The sequence below is a fragment of the Scleropages formosus genome, chromosome 1, assembly GCF_900964775.1.
Source record: "Scleropages formosus chromosome 1, fSclFor1.1, whole genome shotgun sequence".
Lineage (NCBI taxonomy): Eukaryota > Metazoa > Chordata > Actinopteri > Osteoglossiformes > Osteoglossidae > Scleropages > Scleropages formosus.
The window spans coordinates 25,168,213-25,195,640 of record NC_041806.1 but is presented as its reverse complement, the minus strand read 5'-3'; the positions used below and the strand labels follow the sequence as shown (position 1 = coordinate 25,195,640).

Here is a 27,428-nt window from a genome sequence, read left to right as displayed (position 1 = left end):
CCAAAAATTAGTGATGCAGCTTCAAGCGCATGTAGAACTTCAGCTGCTTTCAGTGACCCAATAGATGTTTTTGCAAGATTTTATGTTTAACCTTTGCAGTCAGGACAATCGAAGATTTTTTTTCTTTTCTAGAGAAGCATAGTTAATGTCATTTCTTGGAAAGAAAACTGATTGGAGGTTTTGTGCATTGACAATGTTGCTGTCCAGGGCTGAGGCTTGAGGGTTGACATTTTTTCAATGTTTTCCTGAACTGGGCTGGGTGACCCTTTTCGGCAACGTCTTGCTAAATTCTTTCCTCTCAAACATGTGCCACAATACATTTCCTCCATTTCGTCGAAGGAGGAAGTTGCACTATCAATCAGTCACTTTTGCAGAAGCAGACTGTGTGTGAGTGAAGACCACGGCACGGTTTTGAAAGTGGAGGCTTCTGGAGCGAGGAGCATCGTGTGAGGGTGGCGCAAAGACACTGGAAAACATCCATCCAGGTGGGACACCATGAAGAAGCAGAAATTCAGTAAGTGTCTCTCTTCCCACTCGGGGAGTTCTGGTCAACAACAGATCTTCACACTCCAGTCTTGGCAGTGAGTCCCACACTCAGGTCCATGATTCAAATTGGAAGGGAGCACAGACACATCCTACCAGTAATTACATTTACATTTATTCATTCAGCAGGCGCTTTTCCCCAAAGCGACATACGCCTCATAGAAAATACAATGTGTGCATCACATTAGCAGAAAGAGAGACTTGGATGCAGTCGCATGATTCTAAAGTACAGTTATGCAGAACAATATTTTGAAAGCAGAAAAGAGAAATAGATTCTGGGTCAGTTGCGTCTCTGCATTTTGATTCCTTTGAACGTCAGATATATTTTTTTATTTTCTCAGCTTCGGCATCAAGAATACAAACCAGTTTGAGTTTTCATATTTCCTAGGGGAGGCGGTGTGGGGGCGCGCGGGGGCGCGCGGGGGCGCAGTGGGCTGGGCCGGCCCGGTCCTGCTCTCTGGTGGGTCTGGGGTTCGAGTCCCACTTGGGGTGCCTTGTGACAGACTGGCATCCTGTCCTGGGTGTGTCCCCTTACGCCCTGTGTTGCCGGGTTAGGCTCCGTGACCCCGCATGGGACAAGCGGTTCAGAAAATGTGTGCGTGTGTGTGTGTGTGTGTGTGCGCGCGCACAGCAGACATCTATATTTTGCAGCTGATACCTGTCAAATAACTGATGCTTCGTATACAGACAGGCTTATGCCTACACACAAATACACACACTTGGAAAGACAGAATACAGTCATATGGAAGTGTGTTACATGCATGTAGTAGGTGTGTTTGTATGGATTTAAGGGCCAGGGAACCATCTGTACTACTGAGCTGACTCCATCGGGGGGAGGCGAGCTGTTCAGCATTATTATTGCTGTGTGCATGTGTGTGTGTGTGTGTGTGTGTGTGTGTGTGTGCGTGTGTGTGTGTGAGTGAAACAAAAGGAAGTGACATCCCCTGCTTCGTGCTCCCTGTGCACACACTTTAATTGACATGAATAATGTGACCACACGCTGCAGTGAAGAAACATCTCAGCAGAGGATGTGTGTTTGATACAGAGTCACTCTTACGGTGTGTGTTCTAGCACTTCATCTGCTTCATCATTGTTTGCTCAGGGCCAAGTTCCGTTCTTTTGGTGTCTTCTGAAAATCCACGGGTTCGTGCGCCGTGTAGCCAAAGTGGAGTTTTTCCATTTGCATTCTTTTCGTTGTTTAAATGTTACTTCCACGGCAACAGTCCGTTTAATCTTTAATGGTAGCAGCGAAGAGGTAGTATATTTTAAAAAAAAATTGTTTACGTATATTTAAAAAAAAAAATTTTACTGAATCTGTGGATTACAGGAGGCACAAAGTGGTGTCAGACCACATAATCTTTTATTTGTTTGCAGATTTTAAATGGTTTGGGAATATAACCAACCTGTCACGCAGCAGGTCATCAGACAAAGCAAACAGCAAAGTTGTCCCAAAGCATCATGGGAGTCTCAGCGAGGCCCCACTTGGGGAAAGATCCACCGATGCCATGGAGGTTGACCCACGAGGCCTTGTCCTCGCCAGCTCCAGGGACACGTCCTCCCACCTGGTCACGCTGCCGCGCCGCTCACTCAAACAGAAGGGCAAGAGGGGCTCGAAGAAGGCCACCGATGAAGATGAGCTCCAGAGGCAGCAGGGGGGGGACTACGTGCGGGACTCTCCCCTGCTGAGCGCTCTGTCCAACGGCCACGTGATTGGCCCGGATGGCGTCCTCGTCGACCCTTCTGGAGGAAAACGACTCGCGGGCGAGGCCAGCGGCGCAGGTCCTGATGCCAAAACGAAATCAGCAGCGCTAAAGAGTGAAAAGCCCACCTCGTCAGCGCAGCACTCCCCCCCTGCTCACTGCAAAGAATCATGGGTTTCTGAACAGCCCGGGACACAGACGACCCCCCAACAAAAGTGCGACCCCACATCCCAGGTCACGGTGGCAATACGTTCATCGCCACCACAGACGCCAAAGCAGGACCCTAAGCAGCATGAAGGTCCAGTGGAAGGAAGCGAGGATGCAGAGCCACTTGGCAGGTACAGCGCATATTGTTTAGTACAACCTTTTAAAATATATTAATTATTATTAAAGACGTTATTAATATTAACTTTATATTATTTATTTGTTGGCATACAACTGTCTGCTTTCTGCTAAACAGCGTTGCTTCTTCACTGAGATGAATGCATGGAAAAAAAATAATGAGCTGAATAATTCTGGGGGGTCTAAGGAATACAGTGACCATCCTCATCTGCAAATATATATACATTGTGTGTGTGCGTGTGTGTGTGTGTGTGTGTGTTTAAAGTCAGATAATGCTCAGAATTGAGTTGCATATTATTGCAATGACAGAGCCCTGTGCCGGGATGCTGAGCTACACCCAGCCGAGGCTCACACAGCGCACACAGTGTCCCGGTCAGGGGTTCGAGTGCAGACCTCTGCTCAACACGCCTCTGTTTACAGCATGAAGAATGAAGTTTTTGTTTTACTCACAACTTGGAAACAGGCCCTGTAAGAATGAAATAATTAAGAATTTTAATAATTTATCACTGCAGTGTGTACAGTTACACAGCGTTGTGTGGGGCGTGAGACCAGGAGCCCCTTTTCCACTCTTCAGTCAGCAGATGTAACTTGGCGGTCCCCTTTATACGACGTTAATGTAACAACAGCAACAATAATAATGATAATAATGTCTACTGATGATGACTATTATTATTATTTGTAATTACGGTGGCACAGCAAGTAGCACTGCTGTCTCACAGCGCCTGGGTGGTGCGAGAGGATGTGGGTTCGATTCCTGCTCAGTCTGTGTGCAGTTTGCATGTTCTTCCTTTGTCTGTGTGGGTTTCTTCTGGGTACTCTGGTTGCCTCTCAAAGTCCAAGGACACGCTGTTTGGGTTCCCCCACAGTGTGTGAGTGACAGAGAAAGTGTGTGTGTTCCACTGATGTATGGATGAGTGACCCATTGTAAGTAGTGTATCCAGCAGTGTAAGTCACCTTGGTGAATACGGTGTGTGGCCTGATAACATTACATAAAGTTCATTGGAAGCATTGGAAGTCGCTTTGAGAAAAATGTCTCCTAAATAGGAGGGGGGTGCCGTGGCACAGTGGGTGGGGCCGCAGTCCTACTCTCCGGTGGGTCTGGGGTTCGAGTCCCGCTTGGGGTGCCTTGCGGCGGCCTGGCGTCCCGTCCTGGGTGTGTCCCCTCCCCCTCCGGCCTTACGCCCTGTGTTGCCGGGTAGGCTCCGGTTCCCCGTGACCCCGTATGGGACAAGCGGTTCTGAAAATGTGTGTGTGTGTGTGTGTGTGTGTCTCCTAAATAAATAAATGTTAAAAAATGTTAGTAATAAATTGTTTTTTGAGATGATGAATAATATTACGAACGATCAAGCAACCAACCAACGTCAGTAACCGCTTGTCCCGAGTGGGGTCGCGCAAACCGGAGCCTAACCCGGCAACACAGGGGTCACACCTAGGACGAAACGTATTAACAATCAATAAACTTAATATAATTAGTATTATTACTCCGTGCAGCGAGGATTTCATCATTAGGATTTCATCATTTTCATCTTTCGTCATTTTTTCAGCTAAGTCTTGAGAAGCCTTCTCAGAAAAGGTGCTACATACGAACCCTAACTAACCCAGGCTAATTATGACATAATTATGTGTATGAATAACTCCGCTGAGCACTGAGCGCTGTATAATTTGTTCCCCAAAACTTGAAGTAAAGTTGCTCTCAGTCATACTGACTGACGTCGTGTGTCTCGTCGAGGTCAGAATCCGCTGAACTGACTCTGCCCGCGAAATACACTCCCCCCGACCCCCACTTCCACCCCCACTACCCCGGGGGGCTCGTCGCGTCATGGGGACCGAGCGAGGATGAAGAAGGGTGTGTGTGTGTGTGTGGTGTCTGTGTATGTCTGTGAGCGCGCGCGCGAGAGAGAGAGAGAGAGAGAGAGAGAGAGAGAGAGAGAGAGATGGCGCGGGGGGGGCATCCGAGCAGGGAAACGCCGCTCACGCGACAGTGGCACTGACTGAGGTAAGAGTAACTTCTCACCGCCTGCATTTACTCGAGAATGTAGAGAACGTGTCGGTCCGTGTTCGACACTACTAGTAACTCTACTGTACTTTACATTACGTGTAATTAAAATGAATGTAAAATAAATGTAATTTTCATTCCTTCGTTTTTCTGCTACGCAGCGACTTACTTTACTAGTTACCCGGCGTCGTCGTGTTGTGTCCGTTACCTACAATTCGCCCATTCGGTTCATAATATACAGCTGGGAAATTTGTGCCGGAGCTATTCAGGGTAAGTTACCTTCCTCAAGAGTACTACAGCTGGAGGTGGGATTCGAACCTGCGACCGTCGGGTCCATAGAAAAGAGAGCAGTTAGAGATAAAGGGCCTCGCTGTTAACGGACCGTCCAGCGCACTTTCCGCTGTTCATTCAATCAATGATCCATTGTCACATATTTTTCATATATAGTAACGGTTACAGTAACCATTAACTGACAGTCACAGTACCGTGTTACATTCCTTCGCCTTAAGCATGAGATCTGTACTGTTATTATTATTATTATTATTATTATTATTATTATTACATTTATTTATTTAGCAGACGCTTTTCTCCAAAGCGACTTCCAGTTAACTCTATCAGATTCTATGTGTTACCCACACACCTTATTCAAGGTGACTTGCACTGCTAGATACACTACTCTCAGGGTCACTCATCGATACATCAGTGAAACATTATTAAACATTATTATTTATTATCAGTGAAATTTCTTCTTCTTCTTCTTCTTCTTATTATTATTATTATTATTATATTAAACTGATATATTATCAACATCCTTTCAAAAACTGGGTTGCCACAAACTTGCAGTAACTGGGGGTAGATGGGGGGGGTTGATTTGACCTCCTCTAGAATTTTTTTCTTTTTTTCTTCTGTGTTCTCTTTTTCAGTTGAGGTAACATTTTGAGCCCATCGTAGTACTTCTATCTTCTAGAAGCATTAGCGGTCCAGTTCTTGCATATCATCATCTTCAGACTTAAACGCAGTCACAATACTTTAATAATGGTCCCTTTTCAGATTTCCCCGAAACCTAAACCGTCTCAAAGCCGACAGTTGAAATTTTCTGCAGCACTTGCTGTGGTCTCGGTATTCCTATTATATCGCATGATTTCTAATTAGGTTTTTGGCGGAATAATTTGGTATTTTAATCACACGTCAAGCTAATGTGTTATATTTGAATTAGTGGCATTTAAGATGTCATAGATGAACACCATAAAACAACATTTTTGGATAGGTGTCCAGTTTTGTTTCCCTTCGTGTTTCCCATGTCTCCTTTTTTCCATTTCCGCTGTTATTCAGCAATGAGTGAAAATCAGAAGTTCTGTCATTGGAATCACATCATGGAAATACTCCACTGAATGTGTTTTTTGGCTGAAACTATGGAAAAGGACACCATGCTCTGCTACCTATCATGCTGGCTTTTGCACATCTATTCCTTCATCGTATTCCTCTGTGTGTGTCTTTGAGACAAAGCACAGGGGTTTGTGTAGCATCTGTACATCAGAGATGAGCAATGTCATAACAAGGCTTGCAAGCTCTCCTGGTTTTCACGGTGTCCCAGAATTAAACCAAATAATTTATATCTTTATTTTAAAAAACAGTTTTATGCTTTGTGGATTTTGCTGGTGTGACTGATTTTTTAATTGGCCTAATCTCAAATGGAAAAAATAATTTTTACGTTGAAATGCCTTATGATTTCATGCTGAAAGGCTGACTTTTGAAAAGAATTTTACTCAGACATAACAAAAATGTGCAGGTCCTGAAGCCTTTGTAGATGATTGTCTGCCTGATTTAGGGCATTCTATGGTGTGAAAAATGAAATGCAGCTGGACAGAATTCCTGAGATGTCTGTAAGCAGCTCTGGGGGGTTAGAGGTGAGAAACAATGTGAGGATTCTACCCCCTAGCAAGCGATGTGCCCTGTGACCTTGGGGGGGACAGTGCTAGTGCTCCACCGAGAGACCCAAAGGCGATCACACAGCTGAAAGTGCTCTCAGCAGGAACCCCTCTCTGGGCATGAGGAATTTGGGTTGGAATGCAAAGCAGCAAATGGATCTGGACTGGACTGGAAGGGGTCAAGTTCAGCTTGGCTTCTTGTACTATGGGTCCACTGAGCCCTGGCTGTGTTCTCATAGCTCATGTTCTCTGTCCATAAGGCCCATGAGTTTAGTTCAGCTATGAAGTGCAAGTACAACATATTCCTGCTCAGCAATAATCAGTTGCAACAATCCACCTTTGGGGTACTAAGGTTTACTACAGTTCAACGGGCATGTCGCTGTATGGATCATGTGCAGCAGCAAACATTTGAGTCTAGAAGGGGTTGGGATCATCCGTTAGACAGTGGCTATAGAATCTGATTTTAGAGCACAGCACCAGCAAATGACACATGTAGTTATTTTTGTTAATAAACTCTGCAAGAATGGGACCTCAAACAGCGGCCGTGTTTTAGGAGAAGTTTTATGCTGAGGGATCCCACAAAAGTGTGTGTGTGTGTGTGTGTGTGTGTGTCGTTGATCAGGCAACACATGTTTAGGGGTAGCCACTGTGTCTACAAAGATCCATTCCTGGTATGCGATATGTGTTGGGAGTGTTTTATATTGTAGAGCAGCTGAAATTGAATTTTTATTTTGTGTCAGCCTAGAGCTTAACATTTCTGGAACAACCCATGGCGGCACACCAAGTAGCGCTGTTGTCTCACAGCACCTGGGTGGTGTGAGAGGATGTGAGTTTGATCACCTCTCAGTCTCTGTGGAGTTTGCAGTCTCCCTGTATCTGTGTGGGTTTCCTCCCACAGTCCAAAGACATGCTGTTAGGTTCACCCATAGTGTGTGAGTGACAGAGAGAGTGTGCTCCACTGATGTATGGATGAGTGACCCATTGCGAGTAGTGTATCTAGTAGTGTAAGTCACCTAGGTGTGTGAGTGATAACACTACATAGAGTTAATGCGAGGTTGCTTTGGAGAAAAGCATCTGCCAAATGGAAATAATGCAAACCCCAAACAAAATATCTCTTGTGGAATAAAACACACGTGCAAAATACTTAGTGTATTATTGCCAAAGGTAACTCTACATATTTTAATTTTTTATTTAATCTATAATTTGTTCATTCAGTGATTAATCTTTGATGGTTCATCTACTTTGATGGAATTTCAACAGTTCAGAAAAGGCTTTTGGGTCTTGCTGAAACTGACGAGCCGAAATCTTTGGCTCCATAGGATCAGATTTCGGAGCCAAAAAGTGTTGGATTTGTGAAAACTGCGGTAATGACGTGGGGGGAGGGGGGTCTGGCATCACCACAGGGAGGAATAAGTATTTCTTGGTTCCTGGACCCACCCCCTGATTACCCCATCAGTTTAATGGCACTAGAGAACATGGAGAAGAGAGACATGAGCCCTTCAGTTGTACAGTTGGTCTTTTTATACACACATAAATTGTCAAAGTCATGCAAGGGTCCAAAGTGTTATGTTGGTACCTGGATCACGACTCAGAAATAAGGAATTCGAGCTGTATGCATAACATGTTGTCTACACACTGACTCATTTGGATGTGCCCAAAAGATCTTAATCGTGACGGGAACATGCAACATGGCACATTTTCGGGAAAGAATATGGCATTTATCCCTCATACTGAATGTGCTCATGCACTTCTTTGCAATGGTAGAAGAACGTTTTAAAGTAGTGTGGTGTTCCAGCTTCATTTTTTTCCAGTGGCGGAGATGCATATTGAGATGTGGCGACAGGCACGACTCGCTGATAGCGACCGATGCCTTCCTAGGAACATCATACTCATAATGTGTCACAGGTGTGTTTCCTTCCCTGAGAGAAGCAAAGGGACGTAATGGGATTGATGACTAAGTTTCCTTTTTAGGCTCAGAGGAAAACACTGGTGACTCAGGCTGTTGCTGGGTGTTGTTAGGATGGCTCAGTAGATGCTGTTCATCTCAGCGCAGCACATTGTGTAACGTTTCCTCCAGCGTAAGTGCAGCGGATGCCAAAGGTCGGAGGGCTGTCCGCACACGTTGTCCTGGCGATGATTTTCGGTGCTTTTATACCACTTGTTGCTCCAACCTCCTTGTCTTCTTTTCTCTATATTTGCAGCTTTTTGGCAGTGACTTTGATTAAATTTCAAACCAAATACTAACACCGCATAGTAGAGTAACTTAAACACAAATGCTCACAGTGGTAGTTGTATAGAATATTCACATAAACCCATACATACATTTACACCCCCCCAGTACACACAAAGACACACTTATTTTGCCTGCCAACCTTTCTGACAATTACTGTATTGTCACTCCTTATTTTTTCCCTTTTCTTTCCAGCCTCATGAACTCAATGGACAGCAGGGGGGAGTATGTGAAGGTAAGACTGCTTTTATCTTTTTCTCACCCTGCGACACGATGAGCCCGTACAGTACCTGTGACAGGGAAAGCCATAGAAAGAACTGGGATTTCGGAGGCTCCTCGCCTACATGGGAATGAAAGGAGAAGCCCTCTTTTGTTACTTTAGAGCTGGAGTGAGGACGCAGAAGATGGAGTGTGTTCATTCAGGTTTTGTTGTTTGTGAATCCCCTTTCTTCAGGCTGATGAATCCAGGGGAAAGAAGCCAGAGCTCTGAGTGCACAGTAACTGAGCTTTAGTGCAGTGTGTGTCAATGGCAGAGCACAGCTAGGATTACTGCCTGTTCCTCTCAAATAGTTGTGTGGGAGCAGGGTAACTGTGGGCAACAGGCTCTCTTCCCATTAGGTCTGGGTCCACTCAACAGGGAGAGAGACCAGGGATTCAGTCACTGTATCATTCAAACTTCTTCTGGAAACATCTCTCTACTAGGGACTAGGGCTTGATTATTCATGAAAGATGTTTTTGAAAAAGTCTAACAATTATACTTTGGCTCCACGGTACCCATGAATATAGGGTTCAGATAGTTCCGGAGGGTGGCGGACGTAGAGGGTAGCCTTTGCCATGCAAACCTACTGTACTTTTGAGAGCGGGATAGGGAGGAACAAGTACTCTTTGTTCTTTACACCCCCTTTCTGGATCCCTCAAGACAGGAAAAGCTGGTGAGGGTGGGGACATCAGAGGAGGCAAAGAGAAAGGAGGGGCTGTTCAGCCACTTAGTGGGAGACAAGAGAGGAAGGGGCATGAAAAGGGAAAGGGTGAACATTCAACTGATTGTTCTGGAGATGCCCGGCTGTGGGACTGTTAGCAGGGGCACATGAGTTAATACTGTGGCAGAAGATTTCAAGTCTTGTCGTTCTTCCCTGTAGTCTCTACAGGACGGTCTCTATGTGTCTTCTTGTCCTTTCTGAGGACATCATGCACCTCTCCCTCACTGGCATGTGCATTTGTGAAGTGCTGCAATGCAATTTCTGTCTCAGCTCCTAGTATTATAGGCTGTGAGCCATTCAACTGCCATCTGACCTTACCTGACCCTGCTTCGGACACCCATTGTCAGACTTCCTGCGTAACTTGTGAAGGTTTATTGTCTCAGAGGAATGGTTGTGTATGGTTATGCTCTTTAAGTTGTTATGTATAGGATGGGGCTGGTCTGGTGGAATTAATCCAGATGGAGTATTACAAGGTGGGGCAGATTCTCAGCCATTCTGCAGTATGGCCAGTTGGGAAATCCTGCAAAATCCTCACTCTATGTTTGTCAATATACTGTATGTTTATGTCCTCTCCAGTTTCTGAGTGTTGAGTAGTGATCTTGACATGTAAAAACCCTGTAAAAACCCTCATAACCAATACTAATAACACATACAGCACATGTACAAATCCAAGATGTAGTAAAATGGGTCAGGTGACCAATCCATTAAATTCACCCGTCTACCTGATATGTACCAGGTAAATCTTTCATTCTCCTTTTTCACTACAAAACCAGAGATGTATTGCAGAGCATCACTGCACCATCATTTTTATTTGTCTCTCCCAATAAGCATTGCAGGCTTGAAGCCTATAATAGTGCATCAAAATTACTTACAAGAGCGTGTAAATGCAACAGAGAGAAACTAGTAAATGATGCAAAGAGGTAAGACGGAAACAGAAAGGTTGCAAGAGTTCAAAAACACATAGTGTGGTTGTGCACATACAGAAAAAACAGGGAAAATAAGACAAAGGAGAGAAAACACACCATAGATTTAATATCTTGTTCTCTCATTCTTTGGAAAAGCAAACATACTTAAAAAAAAATGTTGTCCAAATTTTACTGAAAAAAGGTACAGGAACATAAATAACCCCTGACATGCCTGCTCCTCTGTTTTACACTGCTGGTACTGCCTTTTCGCAGTGTTGTTTCAGTACAGATTAATAAATACTACGTTTGAATCTATTTCTCACTGTTCTGTGGGGAAATGTTTGCTTTTTTCTAGTTTTAATTTGTGTTTCAAATAAACACTTGAAGAGGGGGGTGCGGTGGGGCAGTGGGTTGAACCGGGTCCTGCTCTCCGGTGGGTCTGGGGTTTGAGTCCCGCTTGGGGTGCCTTGCGGCAGACTGGCGGCCCATCCTGAGTGTGTCCCCTCCCCCTCTGGCCTTATGCCCTGTGTTGCCAGGTAGGGCTCTGGCTCCCAGTGACCTCATGTGGGACAAGTGGTTCAGACAGTGTGAGTGTGTGTGTGTATAAACAGTTGAACCAGAAGGTCTTTCTACAAATAAGGTTTTGTGTTTTTAGAGGCTCATACCTATACGTTGTGTGTAAGACTCATTTAGCTGAACCCACATTTACACAGCTCTCCCTTTCTGCAGAAGAGTAAACTACACCATTTCCTCACTCTGTCTACCGGTGGCCTGCCGCGTCTCCAAAGTTTTTTTGCCCCCGTTTCTCTGCATCACAACAACTCTCCCTTGTAGTCTTCATCGAATCCCATGCTTTACTGTTGCTATTTAATTCTCTGAAGAGTATGCAAACGTGTAAAGAAAAACCAGTCAGTAAAACAAGTAATAATCAGTCAAGGAGTGAGAGCACATTATCAAAGAAGTACCAGTAAGCACGATAATCCAATAACAATTAAAAATATGCATGGATATTTCTGGAAATTGCGATATCACCACAAACTTTAAATGATGTGCCTGAAGTGGCATGGTGGCACAGTGAGTAGTGCTGCTGTCTCACAGCACCTGGGTGGTGTGAGAGGATGTGGGTTTGATCCCTACTTGGCCTGTGTGGAGTTTGCATGTTCTCCCCATGTCTGAGTGGGTTTCTGCCCACAGTCCAAAGACATGCTGTTCAGGTTCCCCCATAGTGTGTGAGTGAGAGAGAAAGAGAGAGAGAGAGAGAGTGTGTGTTCCACTGATGTATGGATGAGTGACCCATTGTAAGTTGTGTATCTAGCCATGTAAGTCACTTTGGTGAATAAGGTGTGTGGGCTGATAACACTACATAGAGTTTATTGGAAGTCACTTTGGAGAAAAGTGTCTGCTAAGTAAATACTTGTAATGTAAGTGTGAAAGTTAACAGTAAGTGTTGGAACCCACTGTATCCAGAAACCACTTAATGTGGAGTGCAGCTGTTAGTCACAGGGATGGAAGACAGGAGGTATGGGATTGGACCCAAGTGTGGGTACATTTATTTTGGTGTGTTGGCTGGGACAGACAAAGAATGAAGGTCGTGAACAGGCGTTGGTCTTCCAAGACACAGACATCCTTTCCAGGACAAAGCAAAACTCAGTAACTGGGAGAGCGATTGGGGGTCAGAAGCCAGGAGAGTCAGAAACACGAAACAGAACATAAGGTACAAGGAGTAGAACGCTGAATTCATAAAGCCATGTAGGAAGGCTTTTGCAAGATTCCGCATCCCAGTGTGGTTACGGTGCTCCCTTTATACCTGGTCATGTTGATTAGCAGCAGGTACGGTCGCTCGGCTTGCTGCCGGAGGCATGACAGTACCCCCCACCCTACAGGCCGCTTCAGCTATCCGCCAAGGCCGAGGTGGGCGCCCCCTGGGCTGGGGCATCAGACGGTCTGGTCCCTGTGGAAAGATGAGATCAGGGTCAGGTCCAAGATGTCCTTTGCAGGAACCCAACTGCACTCCTTGGGGCCATACCCCTCCCAATCCACCAGATAGTGCATGCGGCCACGGTGATGCCAGGAGTCTAGGAGCTCCCAAACCATATACACGGGGGCCCTATCTACCTGCTCCGGTGGGGGAGGCACTAAGTTATGAGGAACCTGGAGGCATGACACTTTATACGGTTTGAGGAGGGAGACATGGAATGACGGATAGACCCTGGGAGTCAGGGGCAAGTGCAAATGATACGTGACAGGGGTAATCTGATAGATGATCTGGTAGGGACCTATGTAGCGAGGGCTGAGCTTCCGGGACGAGAGTCGTAGTTTCACTGGCCTGGACGAAAAGAGACAAGGTGACGGTGATAACCGGCCTATTGTTTCTACTGGTGCACGTTTCGGCGCAGCTGGGCTGTCATTGACCAGTATGTCTCTTCACTGTTCCGGTACCAGGCTTCGACAGCTGGAACATCGGTGCGCTCTGGGTGCCAGGGGAACAGGGAAGGCTGATATCCTAAGACACATTGAAACAGGGTGAGTCCGGCGGAGGAATGTGGAAGGGAGTTGTGGGCATATTCTGCCCAGGGTAGAAACCGGGTCCATTGTTGTTGCCTCTGACTCCAATAGCTACCCAAGAACTGACCCAGGTCCTAGTGTAGTCTCTCCACCTGTCTGTTGGCCTGAGGGTGGTATCCGGAAGTTGGACTTACCGAGACCCCCCATTTTCGCCAGAATGCTTTCCACAGTTGTGAGGTGAACTGCAGGCCTCTATCAGAGATGATGTCCTCCGGGAGGCCATAAATGTGCGCAAAATAGTACGCACAAGGGTAGAGTTTTGGGGGGATACCCTGTTTTTGGGAAAGGATTGCTACCAATTGGCCGTGGCGGGATCTTCTGTCAGTCACAGGGATGGAAGACAGGAGTAAGGGATTGGACCCAAGTGTGGGTACGTTTATTTTGGTGCGTTTGCAGGGACAGACAAAGAACGAAGGTCATGGACAGGCATGGGTCTTCCGAGGTACAGACATCGTTTCCAGGGTGAAGCAAAACTCAGCAACCGGGAAAGCAATCGGGGGTCAGAAGCCAGGGCAGTCAGAAATACGAAACGGGGGATAAGGTACATGGAGTAGAACGCTGAATTCACAAAGCTACATAGGGAGCCATTTGCAAGATTCCACAACCCCGTGAGGTTATGGTGCTCCCTTTATACCTGGTCATGTTGATTAGCAGCAAGTGCGGCCACTTGGCTTGCTGCCAGGGGCGTGACAGCAGCGTAGTACAGAGTCGCTCTAGAGCACCTGACCCTTGGCAGGGTGCACCCTGAAGGGGACCCCAGGCCGTCAAAGACACGGGAAAAAATAAAATACGGAAAGTAAATAAAAGCTAAATATTAGTAATTAGAAAGGGGGTGCGGTGGCGCAGTGGGTTGGACCGCAGTCCTGCTCTCCGGTGGGTCTGGGGTTCAAGTCCCGCTTGGGGTGCCTTGCGGCGGACTGGCGTCCCGTCCTGGGTGTGTCCCCTTCCCCCTCCGGCCTTACGCCCTGTGTTGCCGGGTAGGCTCCGGTTCCCCGTGACCCCGTAAGGGGCAAGCGGTTCTGAAAATGTGTGTGTGTGTATTAGTAATTAGTGATTAGAGTGTTTAACTGTGGACACTTGCTGCACAGTTTGCTTTCATTTAGAGTGAAATGTAGGGGCTATTTTTGGCCTTCACTCCCTCTCCCACATTTCTTTCTTTCCTTCTTTCCTTTCTTTCTTTTCTTTTTTCTCAGGCTAGGTGGAGGATGATGTGGAAGGAGTCTGTCAAGCCCTGACTGCTCCTCTTCCTCCCTTTCTCCTCCCCTCCTCCTCACTGCGCCCCTCTTCCTGCCCCATTCCCACTAGTGTTCCTTGAGCTGAGAAATGAGATAAGGTGGGTGAGGACCAAGAGTCGTGTGTCTCGGTGATGACTGAACCCATTTTCAGGAGCAGGGACCACAGTGGATGAGGGCAACATGTGGGGCTTTCTGTCTGCAGCTACCTGCTGCTTCTACAGAGGCCCCTGCTGTCAGGTGCAGGTGAGATGGTGTTGCCATGGTAACAAGCTCACTCCAAGTTTGTGTGTACGAGTTAAATATTAGTGAATGAGAGGATAGACTGTGTTGCAGTAAGATTCATGGAAATATATATCACATACCAGTGTGTAATACAGTACACATGTATGTAATGGTTAGTTAAATAAATTCATTTTGGTACAGGCAATGTTTAATGTTTTAATGGGGTCTCTACTGGCACTGCTCTTTTCTTGATTAATTGAGGAGTTTAATGCAGATCTAGTGTGCCGTATTGCGATGAGGAAAGGTTAACGCACTGGTGTCGCTCTCTTTGTCAAGCTGAGTTTGTGATGACGATGTTGTAGGTTGTTTCCCATGTCTGCTTTCCCATGTCGAATTCTATGTACCGCGCAAGTCCATTTTCAACACGAAGAGCTTCTGTAGAAAAAGCCAGAAGATGTTCTTAGTGAAACAGTGATTAACTGGTAGGAGCAACATCTCACCTCAACTGGCAGCCAGCTTTCCCCATTTGATATTTATTCACTTAATCAATGCTTTTCTCTAAATCAACACCGAATTTAGAGCGACAGCTGCTAGTGTAGTGGTTAGAGTTGCTGCCATTGGCTCTAGAGGTTGCAGGTTTGATCTCTGGCTCTAGTACCCTTGAGTAAGATACTTACCATAAGTTTCTCCAGTAAAACTACCTTGCTGTATAAATGGGTAAGTAATTGTAAGCTGCTTTGGAGAAAACTGTCAGCTAAATGTAGAATGTGAAATTACCTACAATTACTTATTCAGTGGGGTGCGGTGGCGCAGTGGGTTGGACCACAGTCCTGCTGTCTGGTGGGTCTGGGGTTCAAGTCCCGCTTGGGGTGCCTTGTGACGGACTGGCGTCCCGTCCTGGGTGTGTCCCCTCCCCCTCCGGCCTTACGCCCCTGTGTTCCCGGGTAGGCTCCGGTTCCCCGTGACCCCGTATGGGACAAGCGGTTCTGAAAATGTGTGTGTACTTATTCAGTTCTACAGCTGGTAATTTTACTGGAGTAGTTTAGGGCAAGTATCCTGCTCAAGTGCATTATAGCTGGAGGTGGGATTTGAACTTGTAACGTCTGGGTGTAAAGGTAGTGATTCCAACCATTACACTACCAGCTTGACCAGCAAATGGTTCTGAACTCTAAATTTTCTGGGCTGTTTCTTAAAAAAACATTGTTTGCCATCTGTACACGTATGTGGTTGTGATGCGAGGCCCAGAAGTGTCTGGTCTCTTGTTTGAGAACCGTGCTCCTCTGTCATGGACGTGGACAGGAGACGGGACGTAGGGTTTGGACCCAAGTGCGGGTGCTGTTGTGCCGGAACACGGGATCAATCAAAGACTGAGGTCGGGGACAGATGAGGATCTTCCAAGGAACAAACGTCGTTGTAAGGGGCAAAGCAATACTCAAGAAACCAGTAAACAATCCGCAGTCGAAAAGCCAGGAGCTGTGAACAGGGAACAGGGTACTGGGAAAACAAGATGCTGAATGTACAAGCCTAAGGAAGGGCGTTGTAGATTCTGCACCCATTGCCGTGTTAGCATTGCTTTTATACCGAGCCGTTCTAATCGGCAACAGGTGCTATCGCTGAGCTGGTGGGTGTGGGCGTGACGGTACCCCCCCGCCATTGGCGGCTCCAGCCACCTTCCTGGCCTTGGGTGGGCGCCTGGCGGTCTAGGTGGTCTCTGTGGAAGGCCGAGCTCAAGTCAGGGTACAGGACATCCGCTGCCGGCACCCAACAGCGCTCCTCTGGGCCATACCCTTCCCAGTCCACCAAGTACTGTAGATGGCTACGATGGTGCCGGGAGTCCAGGAGTTCGCAAACTGCATACGCCGGAGCCCCATCCACCTGCACCGGTGGGGGAGGCGCCGGTCCACAAGGAACCTGAAGGGAAGACACTGTATACGGTTTAAGGAGGGAGATGTGGAAGGAAGGACAGACCTGGAGATCCGGCGGCAAGTGCAAACAATGTGTGACGGGGTTAATCTGTTGGATGATTTTGTAGGGGCCGATGTACTGTGGGCTGAGCTTCTTGGACGAGAGTCGTAATTTCAGGTCCCTGGAGGACAACCAGACCCACTGGCCAGTACAGAAGGAGATGGGGCGTCAGTGATGATCGGCCTGCTGCTTGTACCGGTGTACGTTTCGGCGCAGGCGAGCAGTCACCTCCCGCCATGTCTCTTCACCGTTCCAGTACCAGGCATCTACAGCGGGGACTTCAGTGCGCTCTGGGTGCCATGGGAATAGGGGAGGCTGATAACCTAGGATACACTGGAATGGGGTGAGACCAGTGGAGGTGTGTGGGAGAGAATAATGGGCGTATTCCGCCCGCAGTAGGCCCATTGATGTTGTTTTTGGCCACAGTAGCACCTTAAGAACCTACACCAGCGTTGGTGTAGTCTCTCCACTTGCTCACTGGCCTGCGGGTGGTAGCTGGATGTCAAACTCACCGACACTCCCAACTTCCTCCAGAAGGCCTTCCACAACCATGACGTGAATTGCGAACCTCTATCAGACACTATGTCCTCCGGGAGGCCATACAGGCAGAAGACATTATGAAACAAGGCTTCCGCTGTTTCCAGGGTGAATGGGAGCTGCGGTAACGGGATGAGCCAACAGGCCTTTGAAAACCGATCCAGGACGGTGAGGAATATGGTATTACCTTGGGAGACCAGGAGTTCCACCAAGAAGTCGATTGATATGTGGGACCAGGGTCGCCTCGGGACTGGTAGGTGCTCGAGCAACCCTGCAGGCTTCTGGATGGAGGTCCGAGGCTAGGCACACGCCTCGCAGGCCTCTACATACTCCTGTACATTCTCCCGGATGGACGGCCACCAGTACCGCCTTTGGAGGATGGAGAGGGTCTGTCGGTGGCCTGGGTGTCCCACCGTTGGGGAGTCGTGCGCCCACTGAAGGTTGAAGACTGACAGAAACATACTCCTTACCTGCCGGCTTGTCCGCTGGCCCTGGATCTCCTTGTTGGGCTGCCTGGAGCTCCTGCTGAAATTGCGATCGGATAGGCGCCACCACCAGCCGTTCAGGTACCTTCAGGCTGGGGTATTTGTTGTAGACTTGGGAAAGGGCGTCGGCCTTGGTGTTCTTAGATCCTGGCCTATTCAACACAGTGAACCAGAACCAGGTAAAGAATAATGCCCAGCGTGCCTGGCATGGATTCAGATGCCGTGCCGTCTGCAAGTACTTGAGGTTCCAGTGGTCCGTTAGTACGAGGAAAGGTTGCTTGGCTCCCTCCAACCAGTGTCACCACTCTCAAGAAGTACTCAAGAAATCAGTAAACAATCTGCAGTTGAAAAGCCAGGAAAAGCAGGAACTGTAAACAGGAACTGGGAAAGCAAGATGCTGAATGTACAAGCCTAAGGAAGGGTGTTGTAGATTCCACACCCGTTGTCATGTCGGCACTGCTTTTATACCGAGCCATGCTAATCGGCAACAGGTGCTATCACTGAGCCGGTGGGTGTGGGCGTGACAGCTTCACAGGTACAGATGTGATGAAGGGGCAGATTAATCCTGCAGAAATATCACAGTTCACTCTTCTAAACTCTTTTCTGTACTGATAAATTCTACTTATCACAGGATTGAGCTGAGAAGATGCAGTTTTTAAGCTCCTTTTCTTTTTCTTGCCTTCACTTGAATATCCACACTGGAACTGATTTACTGAAACTGATGGTTTTAGTGTCTCACACACACACAAACATCGGTTGAAGCCGCTTGTCCCAAGCAGGGTCGTGGCAAGCCAGAGCCCAACCCAGCAACACAGGGCATGGGGCGGGGCCACACCCAGGGCGGGACACCAGTCCGTTGCAAAGCACCCCAAGCAGGACTAGAACCCCAGATTCACCAGAGACCAGGCACAGGCCAAACTCGCCACGCCGCCACGCCACCACACCCCCCCAGTTTTAGTGTCTTTGAGCCTGATTTTCTTTGCTGGGAGCATTTACTGATAATAAATGGTTATTTGATGAAGATCAGTCTTTCTCATGTGACACAATAGGTGTAGAATGATCAATTCCATGTGTTGCTTAAGAGGAAATCATGTGTGTAGTAGAACCACAGAAGTAGTGCAGATGCAAAAATAAGTGAAGCTCAAGTTAAATTGGGTAAACCAAGTAGGTAAATGGAATCAGGTGTGCAAATCATAATCATATATTATATATTTATTTTTATATTTCATACAAGAGTAATGACCATCTCTACAGGGTCCACATACTTTAGAACAGCACTGTATGCTGCATTTTTCAGTCACATCTTTTATACTTTTGCCGGTTTTGTGCTCTCTCTGTATTTTTAAGTTCTTAAGAGTGACTTGACAATGAACAAAGGGTGGACCCAGTTTGTCCATGTATGTGCATTGCTGAATGATTTGTCTGCCTGAAATGCTCTGTTGGACTTGATTTCTGGAAGAGCAGCAGGTCTTGGACAAGTACAGTTAGGAAAAAAGCAGCTTGTTTTCAAATACAGTTTCCCCCCACCTTATGAAGGCAACACGTTCTACAAGAACCCTTCGCAACTCAGAAGCAAGTATCAGGGAATGACTGCAATGTCAAGAAAAATTGTTCAATAGTTTAAAGTAATGAAAAATATTGGTGTTTTTAAGACTTTCATTTCAGATTTTTTTCAGAAATTGTGACCTACAGTATATGGTAGAGAAAAGTTATAAAATGTATGTTCTGTAAATTTATCACATACTATGTTTTGAAACCAACTTGTGGTAATAATACTGTCATTAGCTATTTTGTTATGCTTCAAAAGACTTCATCAAACTCCTTAGACAGCCACAGACACTGATACAACCAGCATGAGATGAGGTGCTGAAGAAATAATTGGTTTTTGCTCGGTTGGAACCAGTTACATTTTGCTTTGAAAACCCTGTTAACATGTGAGAACCAATACCAGATAAAGTGCAACATTCAGCTCCCAAAACAAGCAGCTGTTCCTGTCTCTGAAGTGCAGAACACTGCACACACATTTCAGAACCGCTTGTCCCATACGGGGTCACGGGGAACCGGAGCCTACCCGGCAACACAGGGCGTAAGGCCGGAGGGGGAGGGGACACACCCAGGACAGGACGCCAGTCTGTCGCAAGGCACCCCAAGCGGGACTTGAACCCCAGACCCACCGGAGAGCAGGACTGTGGTCCAACCCACTGCGCCACCACACCTCCCACCCAAAACACTGCAGTATTTCAAATGAAAAACATATTGTTAGGATAGAGTGGGGGGCCTCCCATCACCCCTTACTGATTTGTTAGTTTTGGTTTTATGGACATATACGCGTGGTTATTCTGTGTTCTGTTAGTGTGAGTTGTGTTAGTGCATGTTGTGCTGACAGTAATTATTGGGGTGGGTTGTTTTGTAGCGATGTTACCGTTTTTTCACCATAAACGTGTGTTGATGTTCATCATTTCTCTTGGGCTTTGCTTGTGCTGGAAGCTCTGAATCTTTCAGTCATAAATACAGTGATGTAAGTACATGTGTAACTTCTCTTCTAAAATAAAAATAAGTGCAGACATTTGTTAAAATCTTTTTTTTACAACTTTTGTTAAGGCTTATTGGGTCAGTATGGTAACAGCAAGCTATTTGTGGCCATTTCATTTTTGATAAAGTGAAGGTGCATGGAACCCCTGCAAACATGAAGAGTCAAGTGTGTCTAAAATAATTTTTTTTTAAAAAAATAATGATTTCATTTAAAAAAAAGAACTTGCTGTGATTAGGGTACATGATCTGGCTTGAATGAGATAAAGGCTATATGTCGTGTTTAAATACATGAATCATTAGGACATTAAAGCCTGCGATGGACTGGCATCATTTCCATGGTGTACACCCTAGCCTGGTGCCCATGTGATTCTTGGGTTGGTTCTGGACCACCGTGACCCTGACCAAGACCAATGGTTATTGAAAGTGAGTGAAAATTAAAGCACAACAATGCAAAGAAGGGGATGCAAACACAAACACGAGAACGCAAGTAAGACCTGGAATCTGACTATAGCCGAAAGTGTGGGTACTCAGTTCCCACAGTGCAGTGCGTCTCGGTCTCTCTCACGCTACAACAGCTTGGGCAGTGTTCGAATGCAGTGTCAGTGTATTGTACTGGATTGAACGTCGCTGGCCCTGACTGGATGTCATAGATTTAGAAATCCAAAGCACTTAACAAGAAGTCATTTTATTAATGGTGGATGGACTGGATATTGGGAGACCGAATAAGGGGATGAGTGTATGTCCCGTTTGGTTTCTGTGAAGGGACTTGTGTTTTGTTAATATGTGTGTGTTTAAACAAGACCTTTCTGCAGTAAAATCAGTGTGTGTAGTTTCTATCATGTGTTTCCCTGCTTCCATCAGTTCTCCAAGGAGAAGTACCAAGTAGATGGCCATGCTGAGAGACTGGAAGAAGAGTTAGAAGAGGAGCTAAAGCTGAACAGCGGCAACATAAGAGGCCAAGGCTGGTATCATGGCCACATATCCCGTGAGGTGGGCCTCCCTCTTCCATCACTGACACACATGCACTTATAGATATACTATAATTATTACACTGACACACACACGCTGATCTTTAACGAGGAACTCCCAACACAAATTGTTTGAATTTCCAGAATACATGCTATGTGCTAAAGAACAGTGAAATGTCAAAAATTTCTGTCAAAAATCAAATTTTAAAAAAAAAAATTTACACTACAGAGCAATTAAGTAACACTGTAACAGATGATCTTGTAGCTTTCAGGAGGTGTTACAGACAAAAGGCAGAGAGACAATACTGTACATAACCAGCTTACCCATATTGATTGGCAGGTGTCAGAGAAGCTTGTCATGCGGAATGGGGACTTCCTGATACGGGACTCACTCACCAGTGTGGGGGACTATGTACTGACCAGCCGATGGAATAACAAGGTTCTTCACTTTGTAATTGGAAAAGTTCTGGTTGGAACTCAGGACCCAAACCCTCAGTTTCAGTACTTTTTGGGAAGGGAGAGCTTCAGTTCTGTTGCAGCTCTTGTTCACTTCTATGCTGGAACTCGCCAGCCAGTGTCTTTAGAGAGTGGTGCTCAGATCTACAGTCCCATCAACCGGACCCTTCCCTTACACTACCTGGAGGCTGACTTTACTATGGTCCAGGAGAAGCAAGACTCAACCCACTCTCCATCAGGCTTAAGGGAAACATGTATGGAGTGGCAAAGTATCACCATGGCAAATAGGCTGGCAATTCAAAGGTGAGAGGAACAGTCTGGAGGTGTGTTGCCCTCTGCTGGGACCACTGGGTACAGTTCAGTCCAATGCATCTCTGTCTCTGCCATGTGAAAGACCTCAACACACAAACACATTTTGGTCTGGAAGAGTGTTTGTAACACACTTTGTTCATAAATCCAACTGCTATGTCACAGTGAATAACATCTTAATAATACAGACTTCCCTTGATTTATTTACAGACTAGGTTCTGTAAAAACCTCAGATAAAGCTATAATCAATAAATAATAGCTGTAAGACTTTTACTTATTAATTTATTCCATTATCATCGGTTACTCGTCTTACGAAAAGTCTCTGGGTTCCAGAGCCTGCCCAAGAAATAATCAATAAAACCTTGGTATCAGGGGCATAACTTTATATGGTGGATATCATCTGTAAAAGTCTTGGATAGCTAGGACCGCACACCTATGGTCAGAACAAATTTTTGAAAATAGACGCAAGAAGAAAATATAATTTAAAAAAATAAATAAGAATGTTCAAAATTTGTCATTTGAATGTTTGTAACAGGGGGGGTGTGGTGGCACAGTGGGTTGGACCACAGTCCTGCTCTCCGGTGGGTCTGGGGTTCGAGTCCCGCTTGGGGTGCCTTGCGACGGACTGGCGTCCCGTCCTGGGTGTGTCCCCTCCCCCTCCGGCCTTACGCCCTGTGTTACCGGGTAGGCTCCGGTTCCCCGCGACCCCGTATGGGACAAGCGGTTCTGAAAATGTGTGTGTGTGTGTGTGTGTTTGTAACAGGAGGACCCAGTATGTTATATTTTTCTGTCGGACAGTCATCGTCCTCTGCAAACATGCTACAATGTCCCCAGCTTCCAGTTCATTCTCAGCCACTCCGGTTCCATAAAGATGTTGTACTTTGGGTTGCTTGTACTTTTTCTATGGTTTTCTATTGTAGTAGAATATATTTGTATACTTCACCTATGTTGATTGGAAAATGCAATAAATGTTGACTGACTCTAACCATGTTTACACCAGTCACCATTAATAATGTTTCTCTGCAGCCAAGAACTCCACAACCCTTTGTCACCTGTCAGAGATGCACTCCTTTCACCACCATACACCTCTAGTGAGTTCTGTATCCCACCGTTATTTATACCTGGTGCTGAAAGCTCATACAGGTCAGTCACACTTGGCACAGCAAAGCCATCTTTTAGAGTGAGTCTGCTGTAAAAGGCAGAACAGCACAATCCAGCTCAGCAGATTCTTGTCTCTAGTCATGGGGAAAAGTATGGCAAACATGTCAATGCGATAGTATAAAAATGAATTATGATTACATCGCACCACGCATTTATAAATCATAAAGCATATGACTTAAATTCAACTCACCTACCTAGTTATACTTAGAAAGATATTTTTTAGTAATTTGATTGTTTTGGAATTAAATTAATAAAAAATATTGCATTTTTTGTTTTTTTTTTCTGTTCTCTGTGTATTGACCTCATGTGTCTCTTTGCATTTTTTTCTGGTCTGTACTTGTAGGCACCCACCACAGAAGCCCATCTGTTGGTAAGTTACTGGGTGTAGTTCCACCCTCTCCTGCCACACATCGATCCAGTGATCCATATACCTCCTCAAACCAGAACAATCTTCACCCAGAGGCTTGCAGGTTCTGCCCCCCCTCCGCATGTGCCCCACCCAGCAAGGGCTATGTGGGACATCTACATGTAAAGAGAAAAAAAGAGGAGAGGAGTCATGTCTTCAATGCCCCCCCAGTGGAGATGAGCTCCTCTTTTAGACCAGGCCAATACCAGTCACCACTGATGCCAAGCGAGAACAAGCCCCTGGAGGTTGGCATCCTAAAGAGGGTGAAAGAACTGCTCACTGAGGTGGATGCTAGGACTGCGGCCCAGCACCTCACTATGGCAGACTGCATGGTAGGGCACCCTGCGTGCTCACAAACACCTGGCTCACAGAGGGCTTCTGTTTCCTCCAGCCTGCTACCTCATTAAAGTTCAAATACCTTGCCTGTTTACCCCCCTACAGCAACCAGTGGTACTCTTGCCTGTACCTTGATTAAAAAGCAATCTACAAGCAATAATAGCATTTTTAAGACTGTTCTGTTATCTGCAGAAATTTTTACTACAGAAATTTACCTTTGACTCACCTATTTTATTATATTTTATTATTACTTCGAGTAAAACACTCGAGTGTTAAAGTGTCCATTGTAGTCTGTTATAAAGTTAAAGACAAGGATTCGGAAATACAAATGTGTTCTTGTACGAGTGAGGTGACTTTGTTTTCAAGTAAAAGATTAAAGTTAATGGGTCCTCAGTTTTGAATTGCTGAAGGATAGAGTTTGCTTGTCTAGCTACTGTAGGTAAGTGGTAGCTTATTGTGGGCAGACAGGAAGAAGACAGTATGCATTTGGGAAAAGAACGGGAACAACAATGCATGAGTTTACCATGAAATATTTGATGGACATTATGGATCTGATACTTAAGAGGACCTAAGAGGACCAGGGTCATTGCATTGTGACAAAAAAGGAAATTGTCTTCTTGACAGATTTATTAAATCTCCTTATTCTTTTCTTTTTGAATTGTGGTCATGTAAGGTTGCAAGAATGCTGGATTTTTCCACTGAGATGCAGAACATGATGGCTGTGGACTCCGGTCTGGAGTTGTTGACACTTCCACATGGACAGCAGCTGCGTCTGGACCTGCTGGAAAGGTGGGTCTCTGCAGGTGACATTAACAAAGAAGAATGCTGTCCAAGTCTTTGAGTTAAATCAGGGTTGGAACACAAAAGTAAACAGACCAAATCCATCATTTGAATTGATTCAGTAAAGATGTCTATCTGACCATGGGAGACACTTCAAGCCTGTAGGTAACAGGCTACTTGATGCCTCACTTTCACTTCTGTTTATTTCTATAGTCTGTATGCTCATCTCCTAGAAAGCCAGAGTTATTATATTTTCATTCAGTGTCTGTGACAATAATTTACAATATGAGCACTGTATACTTAGACACTTACAACACTGAAATACTCACAATTTTTCACCCATTTACACAGCCGGAGCATTTTTCCGTATGCACCAGGTGGCACCTTGTAGTGCAGTTAGACCCAAAGGTTTTTTGGTCTTTCCCTTTGCCCTGAGCCCTGTCTCTGTCCATCAGGTTCCATACCATGTCCATCATGATTGCAGCAGAGCTTCTGGGCTGTACTGGCAGCAGGGAAGAGAGGGCTGCTCTCCTCCACAAGACCATCTTGCTGGCTGCTGAGCTCAAGAGCAGCATGGGTAACATGTTTGGCTTTGCTGCCGTCATGAGAGCACTGGCGCTGCCACAGGTACGTACAGCTAGACGTAGCCATAAAGTGTGACAGTGGCTCTTAGACTCAATGGCTGACACACACACAGGTTCGTTCCCTTACAGATGCTAGCAGTGATTTACTACAGCTGATAAAATAATGCCTTTTTCACTCTCATATGACCAGCGAGATGAACCTGATTGCTGCGACTCACTCAGTCCCCTCCTTTCTCCAGATTTCACGTTTAGAGCAGATGTGGATGATTTTACGGCAGAGACACACAGAGGCTGCCATCCTCTATGAGAAGAAACTGAAGCCTTACCTCAAGACCATTAATGCTGGTAATAGTGCTAACCCATATACTGGGACCCATTGTGACCACCCTGGGTTCTTACTGAAGGAGCTGTCTCTCTCTCCTGCTCAACCACCTCTCAGAGGGCTGCGTGCTGCCGGATACCACTTTCCCTCATGTGGTCCCACTGCTGTTGCTGCTGGAGAGCAGTGTGGACATGGGAGATGGTGTGGAGCTTTGGGATAAAGTGGACATGGAGGTGGATGTTGTGATGAATCATCTGGAAGTGGCACGTGCCATAGCACATGAGGGAGAAAAGTACTGCAGCAATGTACAGACTAAACTACAGGGTAAGGATGAGGCACAGAATGTATGAATGCCTTGCTGCGATGTCAACTGTGCATCATTGTTCTGCCCTTCTGACAGAGTTCCAGGAGCGTCCGGAGGTGCTCGAAGTTTTCCTCACCGAGTTCCAGATGCGGCTGCTGTGGGGTAGCAGGGGGTCTGAGGCAAGCCAGGCGGAACGCTACCAGAAATTCGACAGGGTCCTGACAGCTCTGTCCAACAAGCTGGAGCCCTATAGTGGACACAGTGTGGAACGAACGTGATAGGGCCCTGCGTCAGGGAAGAAGATGGGCTGGAAGCAATCGGACGTCTCGACGTGCCTCCCCAAACGGGGCGAAGGAGTGTGGCCATTGTTTCACGGGGCATCTGATAGCCATGTGCAGACCAGGTGCGAAATGTGCGGAAAAGTCAGCCCAGAATGTTGAATGACAGTGTGTAAGATTGTGAGCCGTCAGTGAGAGGAGTCGTATTTACGGAGAATGACTGGTTAATGTCGCCTCGCGGCTGTCGCATACTGCTGCACTGTCGATTTCTTCTCTCCCGCCGTTAAGCTGGCGATGTGAAAAACAAGACTGAGCACAATGGTAATCCATGGTGAGGTTAGAAAAATATATTCATGCTTGCCCCTATAGCCTGGAGTACTCCTAACTCCCAACCCCATGAACTGTTCTTTTTAAATTCAGCTTCTGCACTTTTATGTTTAAAAAAATCCCAGTCTATTTTACTGCTGCTAATGATTTGTTTTTTTTAGATGTTGTTTTGCCACGGGGTCAGGTATGAAAGCCACATGAATGTGGTAAATGCACAAGCAGTGCAGATCTCAGGTGTGAATGCTCCTTCAGTCAGCTCACAGAGCCAGTTTTTTTTTTACCCTATTACAGTTTATCTTTGCTAGAGTGCTCTGGTGGCTGGGGAGCGACCCCTGATGAGCCCACAGCATCCAAGAGCGCTGGATGTGAGCCTATCTGCTCAATGTCTTCCAGCCGCTTGGGCAACCAGAGGTGAACCCAGGGAACCGGACTGAACCGGTGCCAGTTTGGCCGATCCCTGCTGACCTCTGTCTGCTGTGTGCTTTTGTTTCGTCGTTTTGGCTTCTTCCAGTCAGGTCCAGAGGCAGTAACTCCAGGTAAAATAGTGGTAGGAAACTGCTGTGACTTGCTGCGTCCGTAAAACAGGATGCTGGACAAGAGACAATGGATCCTGGTGCAGTGAAGCTCCCAAAAAGACTCGATATGAACTGTAAAACCAGAATTTTCTACAGCCGTCCACCCTAAAAACAAACAATCAAACTGTTCTGCATAACAGATTTCTCTGTTTTGCAGAAAATTGCAGAATGTTCCCTGTTTGTTTTTTTGTATGTCATGAAAGAAAAATTCCCATTGTAACACAATTATTGATAAAATAACGTTCATGTGAATGTTATGCTTTTCAATTTTGATACTTTACAATAAAGAAAATTGATCTCCTTTCTTACACCAGTTGTTCAATAACATACCAGGCTATGAATTAGAAGTTTATTTTTCCAGCAACAATAGTAATGCAAATCCATATACTGATCTCATATTTTACAACTATTGATTGTTTTAAAGATGTGTTTGTGCAGTCACAGGAGAAAAAAAATA

At 46.0% G+C, this 27,428-nt stretch overlaps 1 protein-coding gene across 5 annotated transcripts; it reads left to right on the top strand.

Moving 5' to 3' along the window:
* The first annotated feature begins 435 nt into the window (after nt 1-435).
* Nucleotides 436-27,192, top strand: sh2d3cb (SH2 domain containing 3Cb). 5 transcript variants are annotated; one of them, XM_018746503.2, is made up of 13 exons: nt 436-514; nt 1,918-2,581; nt 8,935-8,974; nt 21,027-21,155; nt 21,474-21,892; nt 22,925-22,989; nt 23,403-23,429; nt 23,520-23,797; nt 24,475-24,590; nt 25,037-25,208; nt 25,405-25,510; nt 25,605-25,811; nt 25,888-27,192. In XM_018746503.2, the coding sequence occupies exons 1-13, from the start codon at nt 496-498 to the stop codon at nt 26,067-26,069; spliced, it is 2,424 nt and encodes an 807-aa protein (XP_018602019.2). In that variant the 5' UTR covers nt 436-495; the 3' UTR covers nt 26,070-27,192. The 5 variants fall into 5 exon arrangements, with proteins under 5 accessions (XP_018602019.2, XP_029109550.1, XP_018602018.2 ...); XM_029253717.1 differs by having other exon boundaries at nt 23,403-23,797; nt 25,605-25,720; XM_018746502.2 differs by having other exon boundaries at nt 23,403-23,797.
* The last annotated feature ends 236 nt before the right edge of the window (nt 27,193-27,428 follow it).